General features: G+C 36.4%; 1 protein-coding gene across 1 annotated transcript in view; it reads right to left on the bottom strand.

Moving 5' to 3' along the window:
- Nucleotides 1-2,324: 2,324 nt before the first annotated feature.
- The window catches only part of LOC150074725 (FERM domain-containing protein 8-like), a gene marked incomplete at both ends in the record, with an annotated part of 43,155 nt that continues 27,080 nt past the window's right edge, over nt 2,325-18,399 (bottom strand). Inside the window, one exon of the mRNA XM_090389493.1 lies at nt 2,325-2,426. Coding sequence (XP_090245619.1) covers nt 2,325-2,426 — 102 coding nt within the window. The remainder of the gene's footprint in view (nt 2,427-18,399) is intronic.

Raw genomic sequence — 18,399 nt, 5'->3', positions numbered from 1 at the left:
ACTCTGACACTATGCTGCTGCAACAGGATCTGGAAAGGTTGAGCAGATGGGCTGAGAGGTGGCAAATGAAGTTTAACATTGACAAATGTAAAGTACTACACATGAGAAACAGCAACCCCAGAGCAACGTATCAACTCTGTGGTACTACACTGACAGTGGTAGAGAATGAAAGGGACTTGGGGGTGGTTGTGCAGGCAGATATGAAGTTCTCTGAGCAGTGCAGACGGGCTGCAAGAGTAGCTCATGGAGTATTGTCAATATACAGGAATTTTTCCAGCAGGGATAAGGAGGTGATTATTCCATTGTATAAGGCGATGGTCAGGCCACACCTAGAGTACTGTATACAGGTCTGGAGGCCTCATTTCAAGAAGGATGTAGAGCTGCTGGAACGAGTACAGAGAAGGGCAACAAGATTAGTGAATGGAACAAAGGGGTGCTCTTACGAAGAAAGGCTTAAGATTTGCAAATTACAGTGTCTGGAGACTAGGCACCAGCGAGGTGATCTGATAGAGGTGTATAAAGCCTTGAATGGTTTAAGCATGCTCAATGCTGATGGGATTCTTCCTCTAGCTCAGAAAAATCACCTGAGAGGGCATAAATTCAAATTGAGGAAAGACAGATGTAGGATAGACGTGCGGAAATTTGCCTTTAGCCAGCGGGTGGTTGGTTGGTGGAACAGACTTCCATCCCTTGTGGTGGAGGTTGATAGCCTAAATAAGTTTAAGGCTCAGCTGGACAGGTATTTTGAACGAACAGAGGGGTGAAGTGGAAGTGGGTTTTTTTTTTTTTTTTTGGCTGATGCTGCATAAGCTTGCTTTCTTGCATCAAATGCCTCTACTAATGCTAATGCTAATGCTTTCCCTTTAGTGTTTGCATATGCAAAGAATTCTTTACTATCTTTGTTAAATCTTTTTTATAATCTATCTTAGATTATCTCCATCCCCATGACTAACCCAATTACAAACTATTTTTTACATTCCACATTGAACAATATCTCTTGTAATCTTTAGATATGCTATGTAACCTTCTTTTCTGATACCAACTTCAGTTTCCTGCCATATCCTTTTAAGGATGAAATGGTGCACAGAAACTAGAATTATTTTCTGAAACATTTCCCAATTAGCAAGTGTATCCTGCAGAAATTTCAGCAGCTCCTACCAAACTGAACTCAAATATCTAAGCCCAAGAGTTCCCTTTAAAAAGAGGAAAACGTTCCACTTAACTTTAATAACTATAATTTTCTTGGATACTTCCTATCCTAAAATGTTATGTTTATTGTTGACTCCTTAACTTAAAAATTTTCAATAGCAGATGAATCTTTAATAATTACCAAGTCAAGAACATTTATCCTTCCAGTGACATCCCTAACAAGTAGGTGTAAAACGTAATTATTGTATTTACCAGAGATAATAAGACACCCAGATTTTAGAAAGAGAATTTTGGAAAAATATTTTACTGCATATATTTGAGATACAAATTCGCAAATAAAGGTATAGGATAATTTAACACATTCAATTTGAAGCTAAAAGTGCACTAAAACCTCATTTGACTTGTATCCATTTCATTAGGACTACAAATTACAGATTCACGGAAGCCACGGATAAGGTCAATAAATGATTCCTAATACTGGTAATTCAAACTGATCACTTTGCATATTGCTGCACATGTAGATCTCTGCAAGAATAAAGGGGGTGGATGTTAATCGATGTCTCATATACTGAAGGTAAGGTAGAAAGTGTGTTGTCCATAAGCTTATGATCAATAACCCTTTTACTACTGATCTGTACTGATTCTTACAGGATCAATGTGATCAAGAGCATTACTAATGCCTTATGTGCATTAAATTAATGCAAAAAGTGATAAATATGAACATGGGTTCCCATTATACTGAAAGCTGGGTCATAATTTTTGACAATAAAAGTATAATTTAAACTGTATATTCATTTCTGATGTTCTTTGTCTATTTTATTTATTTATTATTATTTTTTTTTCTATTGGTAGATTTGCCACTAGCATCTTGTTAACCGCACATAGCACACGTGATGCAGGATTGACACATTCAGACCATTAAGACACAGGAGAATTTTAGGCAACATTTTCCAGGAAAAAAGTTTGGTCCATCTTTTGGTCCAGTAAATATAGCATCAAAATGGCACAAATATCCTACTTACAGTGTAGATATAAATGATTGTAAAAACATCTATATCCGCACTGTAGCTAATGAATCTTATGTTACATTTGGCAATACTTTTTGCCAAAAGTAACATAAGATTCCTTAACTCTATTCACACAGTTTATGAACATTTAAAAAATCAAAGTTATACCTCGATCCAGGTCCTTAGGAGATGCATCCGTGTATTTAAGCAAAAAATCCATCCACTGGTAGCGAAGCTGGAAAGGCCTTTGCTGAGGTGTTAGCTGCAGTTCTATTTGATAAACAAAAAATAAGATATCTGGTAGCATCTCATTTTTAAATATTCGTGACACTAATAAAAAAGAATGAAAAAGTAAGCAATAACCAAAACAGGAAATAAATAAATTACATTTTATGATGTCCAAAGTATTGGAAAACTTTGGAAAACCAAAAATGCTAATATTCCACAATTCGTTATTCATGAAATATTAAATTTCCTTGGGCAATGCTGAGTACTTCATCTATTAATAAAAATAATAACAATATTATTATTAGCTATATGGTGCAAGGAAGCCTAAGGCTTATGCTGCACCAGCCAAAAAAAAAAAAAAAAAAAAAAATCCTGAGTTACCTTGAAAGAGAGAAAAGTAGAAGGGAATCACCAAGAAAGAGAAGAATGATGATATCCAGCTCAGGACCCTGGGTGTGCCAAGCCCATACTCACCAGATGTGAGCCCTTGTTAAATCCTCTTTTTCATGAATATTTAAAAAGCTGGAAGAATCTACGGTATAGAACCAATTTTGTTAAGTTTGGAGGGGGCTACAGAAAATATTTCAAATTAAAAGGGGATTCTTATGTCACAAAAAATCAAGAACTATCAAGTTTTTGCTCTACTATCAAGTTTCTGCTCCTCATCGTTTGTTCTTGATTTTGTAGATAGAAATTTACAAATCTGACATCCCAAGTTTTTAAAAATTACACATTACTGACATGATTTACACATATTTCACATCTTTTTAAGATATGAAATGGAAGTAACCCTTTTTATCAAGTAGTAAAAAATAGTATACAAAAAAAAAAAGAGAGCCTTCAAATTGTTCAATATGAACAGTAACACGCAGGATGGTTTATAAGATTTTAGATAGTCCATTTGCTCCTTTTCTTTCACAGAAGAAAAGCAAATGTGATCTATGTGTCTCCTGTTACATCCATTCAAAAGTCAATCTAGTAGATAATTATTCTTTTCTATGTCCCCAATGTAGAGTGCAATAAAGTGTTCTAGAGACAATAAAACTGAGGACTTGTCATGGACTTCAGCATTTAATGACCTGCCAGATGCATCTCTGATTCAGGTCTCAGAACAGAATGGTCAAACCACACTACTCTGGTTCAAAAAGATATAGTTTTATTAGAAGCCTCTACTGTCAAGGCAATGGGTAACATTTTTTGTAATTAAAATATGTGTACAACAAGGGTATATCTGACAAGAGTTAAAATTGATGATGTTACCAACAGGTTATCAGATTTCAAGAAGATTAAAGAGAATTTTATTATTCATCTGAAACTAATGACATTAATCACACTAACTAATGAACTGCTGAATATAGGGGCATACTGAAAAAATTTCATGAGTTAATTCAGACTGAATTTGTGTTTGCAATTCTATTGCAGCATGATATAAGGGACTATATACTAAAAGGCATATGGATTAACTCCGGACCTGAAGAACTAGCAAAGATTCTTGGAAGGAGGGGGGATTTCAATTAGTGTGGCCTACCCTAGCAGGTAGAAGGAATCTATTTTATAGTAATGGAACACAATTGAACAAAGGTGGTGTAAGAGTCTTTGCTATCCAAGGCTTCAGGTAAAACTTTGCTATCCAAGGCTTCAGGTAAAATTTGGTAAATTGGGGTAATGCAGATATGCATTTAGCCAATGATTCAAAGTAACACTTGCACACATTGAAGGTTCTTGTATGAGGCTGAAAAAGCCAAAAAAGTCTTTTAATATTGGAAAGGTATGCTGAGGATGGTGATATTTTAAATACTAGAGTAAACAGGATTAAAAAGTGACTTTAAGTGACATCAGAGTAGTAAACGATACATTTAGTCTGAACTGTGCTCTCAGCAATGTTAAGAGTACTGTAAATAAAATGAGTCAACAAACTACTGGCTAGGACAGCTAATAAAAAAATACTCGCAAAACAGGGGATGACCAGAACTTGGTATCAACCATAAATAGGAAATGATTAGTATTAGTAATGGCCATATGGTGTGAGGAAGCCTAAGGCTTATGCTGTACCAGCCAAAAAAAAAAAAAAAAAAAGAGCAAAATAAAAATAATAATAATAAAATTATTGTATTTGGCAGCTTATAAAACACTGCAGTGTGAAAGACACACCCTAACATGGAACAATAAATTTAAGAAAAAAAAAAACTTTTGAAAAAAATTTATCATTAATACAATGGAAATTTAAAATTCAATAAAATAAAACCCAAAAGCCAATAAAGAAAGGCATAGGATTATTACTCTTATTATTTTAGTACTATTCAACATCAGATTCATTACTGACTTGACCATCATTATCCTCAAGTAGATGATTATGATGATGACCATCATCATCATAATCATCATCTTCTTCTCTAGTATCACTGTCACTCTTATACAATAAATGATCTTCAGTGCCATCCATTGCATAACATATACCACATTTTTTAAAGTACTTGACCACAATTTCAGTCTTAACATCATGCCATTACTTCAGCACCCATTCACACACTTGTGATATTGATGGACGCTTCATCCTTCCCATAGGTGTAGTATCACGGTTCCCCTCTATCATCTATTTATTCCATTGCTCCCACATGTTATTCTTGAATGGCTTATTGATGCTGACATCTAATGGCTGTAACTGAGAAGTTAGGCCACCTGGAATTACTGCCAATTCTGTGTTCATCATTTCAGCCAATTGTTTGATGTTTTCAGTCTAAATTGATCCAATACAAGTAGTGCATTTTTATGCAGTAGTCTATCAGGATACTTGGACCAAACTTTTACAAGCCGATCATTGATACATTCTTCATCCATCCATCCCTTCAGTTGTACAAATACGTGAATTCTTTATGGCAATTTATCTTTTAAAAATTAACACTGACAGAAGTTTTGTCCCATTATCACAAGTTAAAACTGGTGTAGCATGTCTTTTCATGTCCAGAGGTTTTAATAGTTATAGATTTTTGCCCTCTCAGATTTATGGTTTTATTGGATGGCACATCAGAAGTCAACGGGATTTCATCCATATTTCCAATTTGGATAAGTTCATAGTTTCTTTGTTTTCTAGCATTAAGAACAAATTTATGGAAATCTAATAATTTCTGTTCATACTCCGCAGGCATTCTCTGGGCTATTCTAGTTCTTGTGCGTAAACTTAACACATTTCTTTTCATGAAGCGATAACACCAAGATTCAGTTCCTTTAAAGTCATGTATCTCAATATCAGCGGCTCCTTTCCATGCTTCTACTATTGTCATTTTACCCATGTCTCTAAGTTCCATTATCCAACTACATGAGTTTCCTTCCAAATTTAGGTGGAATTTTATGAAGGTTGTGCATTGTTTTATCAGCTTCTTGTAATAAAACTTCCTGCTTCCGCCATTGACAAATCACACTACCCAACATGATTTTTACCTCCAGCAAATCAATGGTTGTTTCTGGTCAAGTTTTATGTATAGAATTTAAAAGCAATCATAAAAATTTCCTATCACGTCTCAGTTTTAAGCTATAGATAGATAACTGGATTCTGTACAAAGATATCATTACTGTTTGAAACACAATTTTTAAACTTATTAAATTTTGGTTGGTTTTGTTTATTGGGCTAAAAGTTAAGTACATCATTACTGTTCTTGCAATATAGTATATTTTGATTTTGATGCACTTTTTCAGACAAGTCAGTATTTTTATTAATTTTATTATATTACACCATTCAACTGTTCAATATATATAGTGTATGATAAACTACACTACAAGAATTCACCTTTTTTCAAATTTACCAATTGCTTTTACTGTTTTTAGGTTAATGCATTGTTAAAATGGAGAAGACAAACACAAAACTTGCATCAATCACCCAGACAACTTGTTTGTGGACACTTAACCCCAAAAACTCAGAGGAAGAAAATATACGTCACAAAAGTTGCGTATTCATTGTACTTCAGCTGCAAGATCAGTGACCAAGAAAAAAACTGGGCTCCACATATCTATTGTATTACTTGTACAACGAACTTAAGGCTGTGGTTATATGGCAAGCTGAGAGCATTACCTTTTGCCGTCCCTATGGTGTGGCACGAGCCCAAGAATCATTTCGACGACTGCTATTTCTGCATGACAAAAATAAAAAGCATTTCCAAAAAGAGCAAGCACTGCATCAAATATCCCATCAATCAGCAATTAGGCCAGTGCCACACAGTAAAGAACTGCCAGTACCTGTGCCACCAAAATCTTGGGGTATTGGAAGTAGTGATGAAGGTACAGAAGAAATCGTTTTACAAGATGTCACGGAACTATGTATATCACACGGGACTATGAGCCAGAAAAAGAAAAGTGATTGGACTGCTTGTTGGGTTGCAAGGTGGTTTCACTAAATACTGTTGTTTCCTGTGTTTGTGGGATAGTCGTGTAACAGCCAAACACTACGTTGTACAACACTGGAACAAGAGAGATGAATACATTCCCAGCAAAAGCAATATGAAGTATGTTCCATTGGTTGATCCACAAAAGGTTTTTCTTCCCCCTTTACACATCAAGCTTGGACTGATTAAGAATTTCACTAAAGCACTGGATAAAGAAAGCAGAGGATTTGCATATTTACTGAAAATGTTTCCAAATTTATCTCATGCAAAGCTGAAGGAAGAAATTTTCATAGGTCCTCAAATAAGAAAGCTCCTAAAAGATGAAGAATTTCAAAGAAACTTGAATGATGTTGAACTGGCTGCATGGAGATCTTTCAAGGCTGTGGTACACGGATTCCTCAGAAAGAGAAAAGAAGAGAACTATGAGCAACTGGTGACAAACTTGCTGAAATGTTACAAGAATATGGGGTGCCAAATGTCACTGAAAATGCATTTCCTTCATTCCCATCTGGATTTCTTTCCTGAAAACTTAGCAGATGTCAGTGATGAACAAGGAGAGCGCTTCCACCAGGATGTATCTGCAATGGAAAAATGATACCAAGGTTGCTAGAACTCTGCCCTGATGGGAGATTACTGTTAGTTCCTTAAAGAGAAAAGCAACCTGGAGTATAAAAGGAAATCACTGAGTGGGAAACATGTCTAAGTAACATATATTGTGTGTAATAATTATAACCATGTATGCTGATATTGTATAAAAACAAGGAATTTAAAAAATGTGTATATCTTTTGATCTAGACATGACAGAAGGAAAAGATTGATCTTTTCATAATCAGGACATTAATTTTGTTCAGAATAACCAACTTTTGTTCCAGAGATGAAAAACAAATTTTGTCAGGTAGTATCATCTTCTCGGCAAGCGGTGGTCTGAAATTTCGTATTGCTGCTCTGTTCCCTGTTCTTTGGCATATTGTACCACTTTTAGCTTAAATTCAATAGCATAATTTTTCCTTTTTGATGTGCCTGCCATTGATTAGGGCTTAAATGTATAACAGGAATTCACTTGTTACTCCTACAATAGCCTGGTAATTATTGAAAAGTGTACTAATGTATAGTAGTTAACTACTATACGTTAACTCGTTGACAAATGTAAAGTACTGCATATGGGAAACGTATCAACTCTGTGGTACTACACTGACAGTGGTAGAGAATGAAAAGGACCGGAGGGTAATTGTGCAGGTAGATATGAAGTTCTCTGAGCAGTGCAGACGGGCTGCAAGAGTAGCTCATGGTGAAATATCAATGATATACAGGAATTTTTCTAGCAGGGATAAGGAGGTGATTATTCCTTTGTATAAGGCAATGGTCAGGCCACACCTTGAGTACTGTATACAGGTCTGGAGGCCTCATTTCAAGAAGGATGTAGAGCTGCTGGAACGAGTACAGAGAAGGGCAACAAGGTTAGTGAATAGAACAAAGGGTTGCTCTAACGATGAAAGGCTTAAGTTTTGCAAATTACAGTGTCTGGAGACTAGGCACCGGCGAGGTGATCTGATAGAGGTGTATAAAGCCTTGAATGGTTTGGGCATGCTCAATGCTGATGGGATTTTGCCTCTTGCTCAGAATAATCACCTGAGAGGGCATAAATTCAAATTGAGGAAAGACAGATGTAGGATAGATGTCCGGAAATTTGTCCTTAGCCAGTGGGTAGTTGGTTGGTGGAACAGACTTCCATCCCTTGTTGTGGAAGTTGATAGCCTAAATAAATTTAAGGCTCAGCTGGACAGGTATTTCGAACGAACAAAGGGGTGAAGTGGAAGTTTTTTTTTCTTTTTTTTTTTTTTCTGGCTGATGCTGCATAAGCTTGCTTTCTTGCATCATATGCCTCTACTAATGCTAACTCTCGATTTTGCAAATGTGCTGTATTGCCACTTTCAGCTTCTAAGACACAAGGCGATTTTTTAAGGTATTTATAAGGAAAATAAAAGTGCATCTTATAAGCTGACAAATACGTTAAAAAAAAAACAAATAAATAATAAAAGAAAACAAAAGAGGCAACCTATTAATTTCCCTAATTGTAGGTAACTATCCAGCTGACCTTTGATTTTCCACAAACTGTGAGCCTTAACCACCCATGTAGGTAACTTATTTCAGTAATTTATAACTCGCTGACTGAAATAAAACTTCCTGCAATCCAGTCTAAACTTTCCCCCTGCAACTTGAATTTATAGTCCCTAGTTCTAGAATCATTTATAACCATGAGGATTTCTTCCTCATTCATTTTACTTTTGCTGCTCAGAACCTTAAATACCTCAATTAAGTCTCATCTAAGGTGTCTAGTTTCCAAGCTGCGCAACTCACAAATTCAAAGTCTTTCCTCATATGAATGCCCTTTTGCTGATCTCACCAGGCGAGTTACCCGTCTTTGGACCCTTTCAAGAAGCTCAGTCTTTTTATAGCTGGGTCTCCATACTTTAACATAGTATTCCACGTGCGGTCTAACAATAGTCTTATATAATGGGATTATGCCATCCTTATCTCTACTGGCAAATGTTCATTAAATCATTGATAGGACGCCATGGGCCTGTCTTGTAACCCATCTACAATGCTCAGAGAACTTCATGTCCCTTTCTTCCACTACTGACTTGAGTTCAACTCCATCAAGTGTATAAGTTATTTTGGGGTTACTGTTCCCCAGGTGTAAGACCTTGCACCTTGCTGGATTAAAGTAAAGTTGCCACTTTTCTGACCCTTCCTGAAGTCTATCTAGGTCACCCTGAAGAAGCCCTGCTTGGTGGTGATCATTAACTACTCCATCAATCTTTACACGATCTGCAAATTTAGACATGCCCTCTATCCCTTCATCTGTGTCATTTAAGAAAATCAAAAGCAATAGTGGTCACAATACAGTTTCCTGGGGAACCACACTTCTTATATTAAACAAATCTGAGGAATAACCATTTATCACAAGTCTGGCTCCTGACCTGAAGCCATTCTGCTATCCTCCATCTAAGGATTTTGCCAGTGATTCCAACCTGTTCCAGCTTACAAAGTAACTGCTCACTTGGGAGAGTCAAATGCTTTGCTGAAATCTAAATAAACAATTTGAAAATTCCTCGTTGCCCAGAAAAGTCTGGGAACAAGCTATAGGTGTGAAGATGTGGACTTCTGGAGCAGCTGCAAAGGGATAAGTTTTCTTTGAAATTTTATCATATTTTTGATTAGTTAACATATTAATTTCTGTTTTACAAATAAATTAAATAGGCTTAGTAGCGTTCATTAGCTTATTTTTAAAATTTAGCTAGTGATTTTGTAAGTTACAACTCGCTACTCATACCAGTATCATATCGATGTTTTGGCAGGAATATCGTGATGTAACCAGTAACCGAAGAATATTAGGGTTTTATTTGTAATAAATAAGTATTTTGAAGGTTTTAATCACTTTTTGGGAATATATCTTTTGTATTTATCTAAAGATATAACTAATTTAACATTGTGATCATTACAGTATAGTAACTTGATAGCATATATATATCTCGAACTTGATAGCTCTGGTATAAGGTAAAACTATATAGCAGAATACATATAACTGCATTAACTTAGTATAGTATTGTATAGTCAAGTATAGTACAGTAAATTAATCAATTAAATTTATTAGCCTTATTAATTTTCATTGTTAATTGATTACATTATATTTATTAAGTGGTATTAAGGGAGGAGAATGCCAGAAGTCCATCAAACTGTAACAGGTTGATTAATGATTTTGTAATAACTGAGACCAAAGTGGAGGAGAAATTGTTGAAGTTAAACATAAGAAAGGCACGTGGAGTTGATGGGATCTATTATGAGAGTGTCCTTGGACTCGGGGGAAGTCCCCACGGACTGGATGTGCAAATGTATCCCTAATTCACAAAGGGGGATCTAAGGGTGACAAGTAATTACAGACCAGTTAGTTTAACTTCCATTCCAGGGAAAACAATGGAGTCACTGGTTAAATATGCATTGCAGGATCATCTAGGTAAGACTACAGTAATACAGCCAGGCCTCGCATAACGAGAGTTCAATTAACGCATTTTTCAGTTACTGCTATTTGAAAAAAATTATACCACTTTTCACTTTACACGATGCAAATTTCCAGTTAACACGATCTTTTTTTTTACGTGATAGTTGAAAAGATTTGAATCGCGCATTAAGCTTACTGCTCATCAGACGGGCAATAAAGAAATGTTTGCCTGCTGCCCGCCTCAGTGTGTTCCATCAACGATCGGAAGAAGACATGTTTGTCTCCCGCTAATGAAATCAATGCAGACTTGCGTTTAAAAATTCTAATTTTTAAATGAGCCAGATGAAAATGTTACCATAAAGAAGATAAAGTTAAAAGAACAAGATGAAATCTTTCATATCACAGAGAACCTCAAACAAAAGTTTTGAGGTTCTCTGCGATATTTATTTCGCCAGGGCACAGAAAAGATTGTTGTCAGCTATCGGAAATTGATTGATGAAAAGAGAAAGTCAACACTATTCAAACGACTCTGTTCAAATATTTCCGTAACAAATAGTTTCTTCATCATGTATTTTATGTCAGAGTTTCTCAAACTTTCTAGGTCCATGGTGCCCTTAGGGTCTCCATAATTTTTTCACACCGCACCTAAACCAAAAGAAATACCTAACAGTTCCGTTTATTAAGTAGTTAGGTCCAAACAACTTAATAAGAAAGTTGAATCTGTGAAGTACCTCAAGCTAGTAGATTGCGCTGTGTCCGACAGATGTCAAGTATCGCTGTGTTCCCGAAAATTTTAAATATTCTGCAGCGCAGTTTGGAAACTGCAGTTTTATGCAATAAACATTTAATTCGATAATTATTTTCATTATCTTTTACATGGTATACAGTTAAAAAGTTATTTAAAAGGTATTTTTAAATTTTTTTTTATGGACATTCCTGAAGGTCAAGGACCAATTATAATTTTTACTATTGATTATTATATTCGATTAGCGCATTTCCATTTTGCGCGATGAATTATTCGCATGAAATGAGGACAGCCTGTAATTCAGACAGCATGGGTTTGTTAAGGGAAAGTCTTCTCTGAGAAATTTTATTGGATACTATGATGTGGTTACAAAGGAACTGGATGCAAAAAATAATTTTGATATCGTATACTTGGATTTCAGGAAAGTTTTGACACTGTAGTGCATGGAAGACTACTGTACAAATTGGAGCAGTATGGTATTAAGGGTGGATGAGTTGGAGAAGACACAGAGTGGTAATCAATGGAGGCTGCTCTTCATGGACTAATGTCATTAGTGGAGTCCTCCAAGGGTTCAGCACTGGGCACACTGTTGTTTTCTATATTTATCAATGATATTGATGAAGGTTTATCAGGTTTATATTGAAGTCTGCGGTGATACAAACGTTGACAGGGTTGGTAATAACAGTAATGGCAGTGTGCTACTGCAACAGATTTAGAAAAGTTGGGCAGATGGGCTGAGAAGTTGCAACTGAAGTTTAACATTGACAAACGCAAAATACTGTAAGGTATTTTGCATTTGTAATACAGTAATACTGTAAAACAGAGAAATACTGTAATACTACTACTTAAAGAAATACTACTTAAAATACTGTAATACAGAGAAATGTACCAACTGTGTGGTACTATAGTTAGAGTGGTAGAGAATGAAAAAGACCTGAGAGTAATTGTGCAGTCAGACATGAAATTTTCTGAACAGTGCAGACAGGCTGCCAGAGCAAGTAATGGGGTATTGTCAATGATATACAGAAATTTTGCTAGTAGGGAAAAGCAGGTGATTATACCTTTGTATAAAGCAATGGTCAGGCCACGCCTTGAGTACTGCATGCAGGTATGGATGCCTCACTTTAGGAAGGATGTAATTGTTGCTTGAGAGAGTACAGAGAAGGGCAACAAGATTGGTGAGTGGAACGAAGGGGTGGTCTTACCAAGAAAGGCTTAAATTCTGCAAATTGCAGCATCTGGAGACCAGTGTTGCCAACTCTTAATAATATTTCCCGCTAGCTGCATACTCAAAATCCGCTATTTTTAGCACTTGACCCGCCAAATTTTTTGAATTTTCATTTGTTCGTACTTTGTAGTGAATAAAAACAAACAAACAAATAGTATATATAAATAGTTATTTATTTTTCTGTTTTTAATATAAAATCAATATCTAAAAATCTAAATTAATTTCGAAATTCAATACCTCCTCATCATATGCTTCTTGTGTACCTATTTTGCGAAGCACTTCTTGTAAAACATAATTTTTACAACACTTTTCAACTCTTTCGAGCCCGTATCGTACTGATAAGATTGCATTAACCGTGCCAACACTCATTCTGTTGCGTGTTTTGTTTTTTACTAGATTTAAGTTGCTGAATATTCTTTCCACATCTGCATTGGATAATGGCAAAATTAAAATACCCAATGCAAATCGCTAATTTCTTTAAATGGATTTTTACCGCTTGCATCTCGAAAAATTTGAAACTTCTGACCAAAACTTCATTGTATTGTTGATGTTTTCCCATTTAACGAGAGTAATGTTTATATACTTTTACTCAATTTTTTCAATTTCTACTTCAGACAATTTTAAGTTTTGTAATAAATTTATCAGTGGTTCTTTTTGTTGCTTTAATATATTGTTAACTGAGATTAATGATATTTTTTCTAATTCTTTTATGTTGTCCAGAAGGCGTTGGTTTAATTGTAGATACAAATCAATCAAGAAATTACGACCTCTCTCTCTTATTGCCGTTTCATCTGATAAGTTTATTCATTATTAACTCATTTATTTTTCTTTCAAATTGGTAACCTAAATATGGCTTAGGGTCTAAATAATTATTAATGTCTTCTTCTATCCTTTCAATATGTGTATTTGGTAAAAACATTTTATTGGCAATCATCGACAATAGCATGTTTAAATCATGTAGTAATGATGTAGGATCGGCAGTATTTGATTCAAAAGATTTGTTTACTCTTTGTACTTCAGATAAGATAGATTTTAAAATAAAAGATATGCTAAATTACTTTCATCTTTGAACATTGAATAAAGAAGTTCTGCAGTATAACATTTGTCAGTCAAACGAGTTATTTCAAAATAGGCTTTTAATTCAATATACTGTTCTAAAATTCTTGTTATAGCAACTTCAATGGATAACCACCTTGTTTGACACGAATGAACTATCTTTTTCGGATCTGCACCATCGTTTATGGCACTGTATAAATATTTAAATTGATTTTGTTGGCTGGTGGATTTACTAAACGCACGATTTTGCATTGCACGAGGGTTGCTAGGAATACAACTATCGTGCTATACGAGGACTGACTATACTAAGATATTATTACACTGTGGTTATTAGAAATAATTATTACTTATTGCTCTGTGGTTATTAGAAACGTTGAAAGAGATGTCGGTAATTCGGATCGCATTTCTTGGAAGCCAAACAAATAGGACGAAGAAAAATTATCCAATGCCATTCCTTCGCTGTTTCAAAAAAAGGCGTCATTAGAATTTTTTCCACATTTTTAGATTTGATTCAACAATTTAAAGCTATGACCCAATGATCAGGTCGTTTGACCGCGAGCGTAACTACGTAAAATTGTTGGGGTTCTCCTCAGGAAAATCCAGAATAATATAAAACCGATTCTTCGCTTTATAAAAAAAAAAACTATGAAATATGATATCCCTACTATTTCAATTATGAATTATTTTTATTGTTAATTAAATAATTAATTGAACAATTAATTAAATATTTCTTAAATGAATATTTCTTAATATAAATGTTACATTGCCAAAATACATAAAATGCTGAACATTTATACTCTTCCCGCTAAAAAATCCGCTATCCGCTATTTCATATTTTTATCCGCTAAACCTGAAGCAATTCCGCTAAATCTAGCGGGAAAACCGCTAAAATGGCAACACTGCTGGAGACTAGGCACCTGCGAAGTGATTTGACTGAGATGTATAAGGCCTTGAATGAGTTGAGCAGGCTCACTTCTTATGGGATTTTTCCTCTTGCTCAGATTATAAATCTGGGGGGGCACAAATTCAAATTGAGGAAACACAGTTATAGCATAGATGTGCAGAAATTTGACTTTAGAAAGTGGGTAGTTGATTGCTGGAATAAACTTCCATCTGTCATTGTGGAAGTTGATAGCTTAAATAAATTCAAGCAGGAACCTCAATCAGATCACCTCGCAGATGCCTGGTCTCCAGCTGCTGCAATTTGCAGAACTTAGCCTTTCTTGGTAAGATGTTGTTATTTGTTATTTGGTTTTTAGGAGCATTAGCAACTAAGGCCATATTGCTCCGGGATATGCGGTGGTCATTCCCTGAATGACCTTTCCGCATTCTCCGTATTTGGTGGTGACGGGCTCGAACCCCGGTCTAATCAAGAAGCGTGTGCTACGCACTGCTGCTCCTTCCCACCTGGCTACGGAGGCGCCTCTTGGTAAGAGGACTCCTTCATTCTCCTCACCAATCTTGTTGCCCTTTTCTGTGCACACTCTACATCCTTCCTAAAATTTAATCCTTCCTTAATTGCTTAAGAATGACCATTCATATGCATTGTGGCACACAAACGGATGCATTTTGAGCCCATTTGTTCATAGTAGTAGTAGTAGTAGTGGCATGTGATGCAAGAAAGCAAATGTATGAGCTTATACAGCATCAGCCAAAAAAAAAAAAAATCACACCATTCCCTCCAAATGCCTGTCCAGTTCCTCCTTAAATTTATTCAACCTATCAACTACCACAACGATAGATGGAAGTTTGTTCCAGCAATTAACCACCCGCTGGATAAAGGCAAATTTCCGCACATCTATTCTACATCTGTCCTTTCGTAATTTGAATTTATGCCCCCTTAGGTTCGTAATCTGAACAAGTGGAAGGATCCCATCAGAATTCAGCGTGCTCAACCCATTCAAGGCTTTATACACCTCAATCAGATCACCGCGCAGGTGCCTAGTCTCCAGCCACTGCAATTTGCAGAACTTAAGCCTCTCTTGATAAAGGATTCCTTCATTCCCCTCACCAATCTTGTTGCCCTTCTCTGTACACACTCAAGTAACTCAACATCCTTCCTAAAATGAGGCCTCCAGACCTGTACGCAATATTCAAGGCGTGGCCTGACCATTGCCTTATACAGAGGGATAATCACCTCCTTTTCCCTGCTAGCAACATTCCTATATATCATTGACAAAACCCCATGACCTGCCCTGGCAGCCTGTCTGCATTGCTCAGAAAACTTCATATCTGCCTGCACAATTACTCCCAGGTCTTTTTCAATTTCTACCACCTTAAGTTTTTTTTTTTTTTTTTTTGGTAGTTGTTGGCGCATCAGCTTCTGTGGCCATAGTGCACCTCCCAAGGTTTTTGCAGTACTTTGATCCAAGCCCGAGGCGGGATTCGAACCCGCGACCTTTGGGTTGCCAGGCAGGCACTTTACCCACCTGCCTAACCCGGTCGGCACCACCTTAAGTGTAGTACCACTCAGTTGGTAGTACGTTTCTCTGGGTTTACTTCTACCCATATGCAGTACTTTGCATTTGTCAAGGTTAAACTTCAGTTGCCACTTCTTAGCCCATCTGCCCAAATTATCTAGATCCTGTTGCAGTAGCACACTGCCATTACGTGCCTCCGTAGCCAGGTGGGAAGGAGCAACAGTGCATAGCACACGGTTCTTGATAAGGGGTTCGAGCCTGTCACCACCAAATACGGAGGATGTGGAAAGGTCAGGGAATGACCACCGCATATCCCGGAGCAATATGGCCTTAGTTGCTAATGCACCTCAAAACCAAACAACAACAACAACAACTGCCATTACTGTCATTAACAACCCTGCCAACCTTTGTATCATCTGCAAACTTCGACATTAAGCCTGATATACCTTCATCAATATCATTGATAAATATACAAAACGACAGTGGACCTAACACCGAACCCTGTGGGACTCCACTAATAACATTAGTCCAAGAAGAGCAGCACCCATTGATTACCACCCTCTGTCTTCTCCCACTTACCCATCCTTTTATCTATTGTAGCAACTTACCCTTAATACCATTCTGCTCCAATTTGTACAATAGTCTTCCATGCGCAACAGTGTCAAAAGCTTTCCTGAAATCCAAATATATGATATCAAAATTATTTTTCGCATCCAGTTCCTTTGTAACCACATCATAATATCCTATCAAATTTGTCAGACAAGACTTTCCCTTAACAAACCCATGCTGTGTCTGAATTATTGTGGAGTCCTGTCTAGATGATCCTGCAATGCATCTTTAACCAGCGACTCCATTATTTTACCCGGAACAGAAGTTAAACTAACTGGTCCGTAATTACTCGTGTCACCCTTCGATCCCCCCCTTTGTGAATTGGGGATACATTTGCACATCTCAGGTCCGTGGGAACCTCCCGAGTCCAAGGATGCTCTCATAATTATGGCTAAGGGTTTGCTTAGTTGCTTTGCTGCCTCCTTTAATATAACTGGATAGATCCTATCCACCCCAGGTGCTTTTCTTACGTTTAACTTCAACAATATCTCTTCCACTTTTCTCTCAGTTATTACAAAATCATTAAGTATCCTGCTATAATTTGATAACCTTCTGCCATTTTCAAACCTTAATAATTCCTCACGTGTGAATGTAAATGCAAAATACTCATTCAGTTTGTTTGCTATCTGAGCAGGATCATCAATAGTCGAACCATCGATGTCAAGTGGACCAATCAGATTCATCCCCTTCCTTTTAGAGTTTATATAGGTAAAGAAATTCTTGCTGTTTTTCTTAGCATGTTTTGCCAAGGATTTCTCGTAATCTGCCTTCGCCTGCCGAACCTCCTTTGTGACCTGATTACAGATTAACTTATATCTGCCATAGGCTTCTGAGTCGCATGATAATTTATATGCATCCCATGCATTTTTCTTCTCTGTTACGAGTCTCATAAGTTCATTTGACAACCATTTAGGCCTAAACCTTGAATAATATTTCTTAATAGGTATGAAACCTTTAGTAGCTTCCACGATTAATTCCTTGAATGCTTCCCACTTAGAATTTACTGTTGGTAACATTCCCAGTTGATCCCACTGTACAGAATTTAAAAACTGTCGGAGACCACTGTACTCACCTTTACGGAAGCAAAAACCCTTTCCTTTACCCCTGATGGTAATTAAATCTTTAAGTAAATCCCACGTCAGTACACTGTGATCACTGCCACCTACAGGTTCTTTTATGTGGAAATTCCTAATACATGAATGATCACTGCTGATAACCAGATCAAGAGTATTAATACTTTCTCTGGTTGCCTCTCGAACATGCTGCTGCAGAAAACAATCAACCAATAAATCCACAAAAGTCTGATTAGTGTGAGTGCCCAACCCACAAGTTCCAGTCAATATCTGGGAAGTTAAAATCCTCCATTATAAGACATTCCGATTTACTAGCCCACTCTATTTCTATGTACAATTATTCATTGTACTCATTCAAGTCATTAGGCCTATAACACACTCCTACTCTTATTTTTGCTTTCGCAGTGCTTATGTCACACCAAACTGACTCAACAGTGCACTGTTCATCTATATCAACTGGATGCACTTCTTTTGATTTTGTTTTTCTTTATTAAGAGCATAACACCCC

This window comes from Mastigoproctus giganteus, unplaced genomic scaffold (genome assembly GCF_048544385.1).
Source record: "Mastigoproctus giganteus isolate SK-2022 unplaced genomic scaffold, ASM4854438v1 scaffold_74, whole genome shotgun sequence".
Taxonomy (NCBI): Eukaryota; Metazoa; Arthropoda; class Arachnida; order Uropygi; family Thelyphonidae; genus Mastigoproctus; species Mastigoproctus giganteus.
This window is presented reverse-complemented; position numbering and strand designations above follow the sequence as displayed.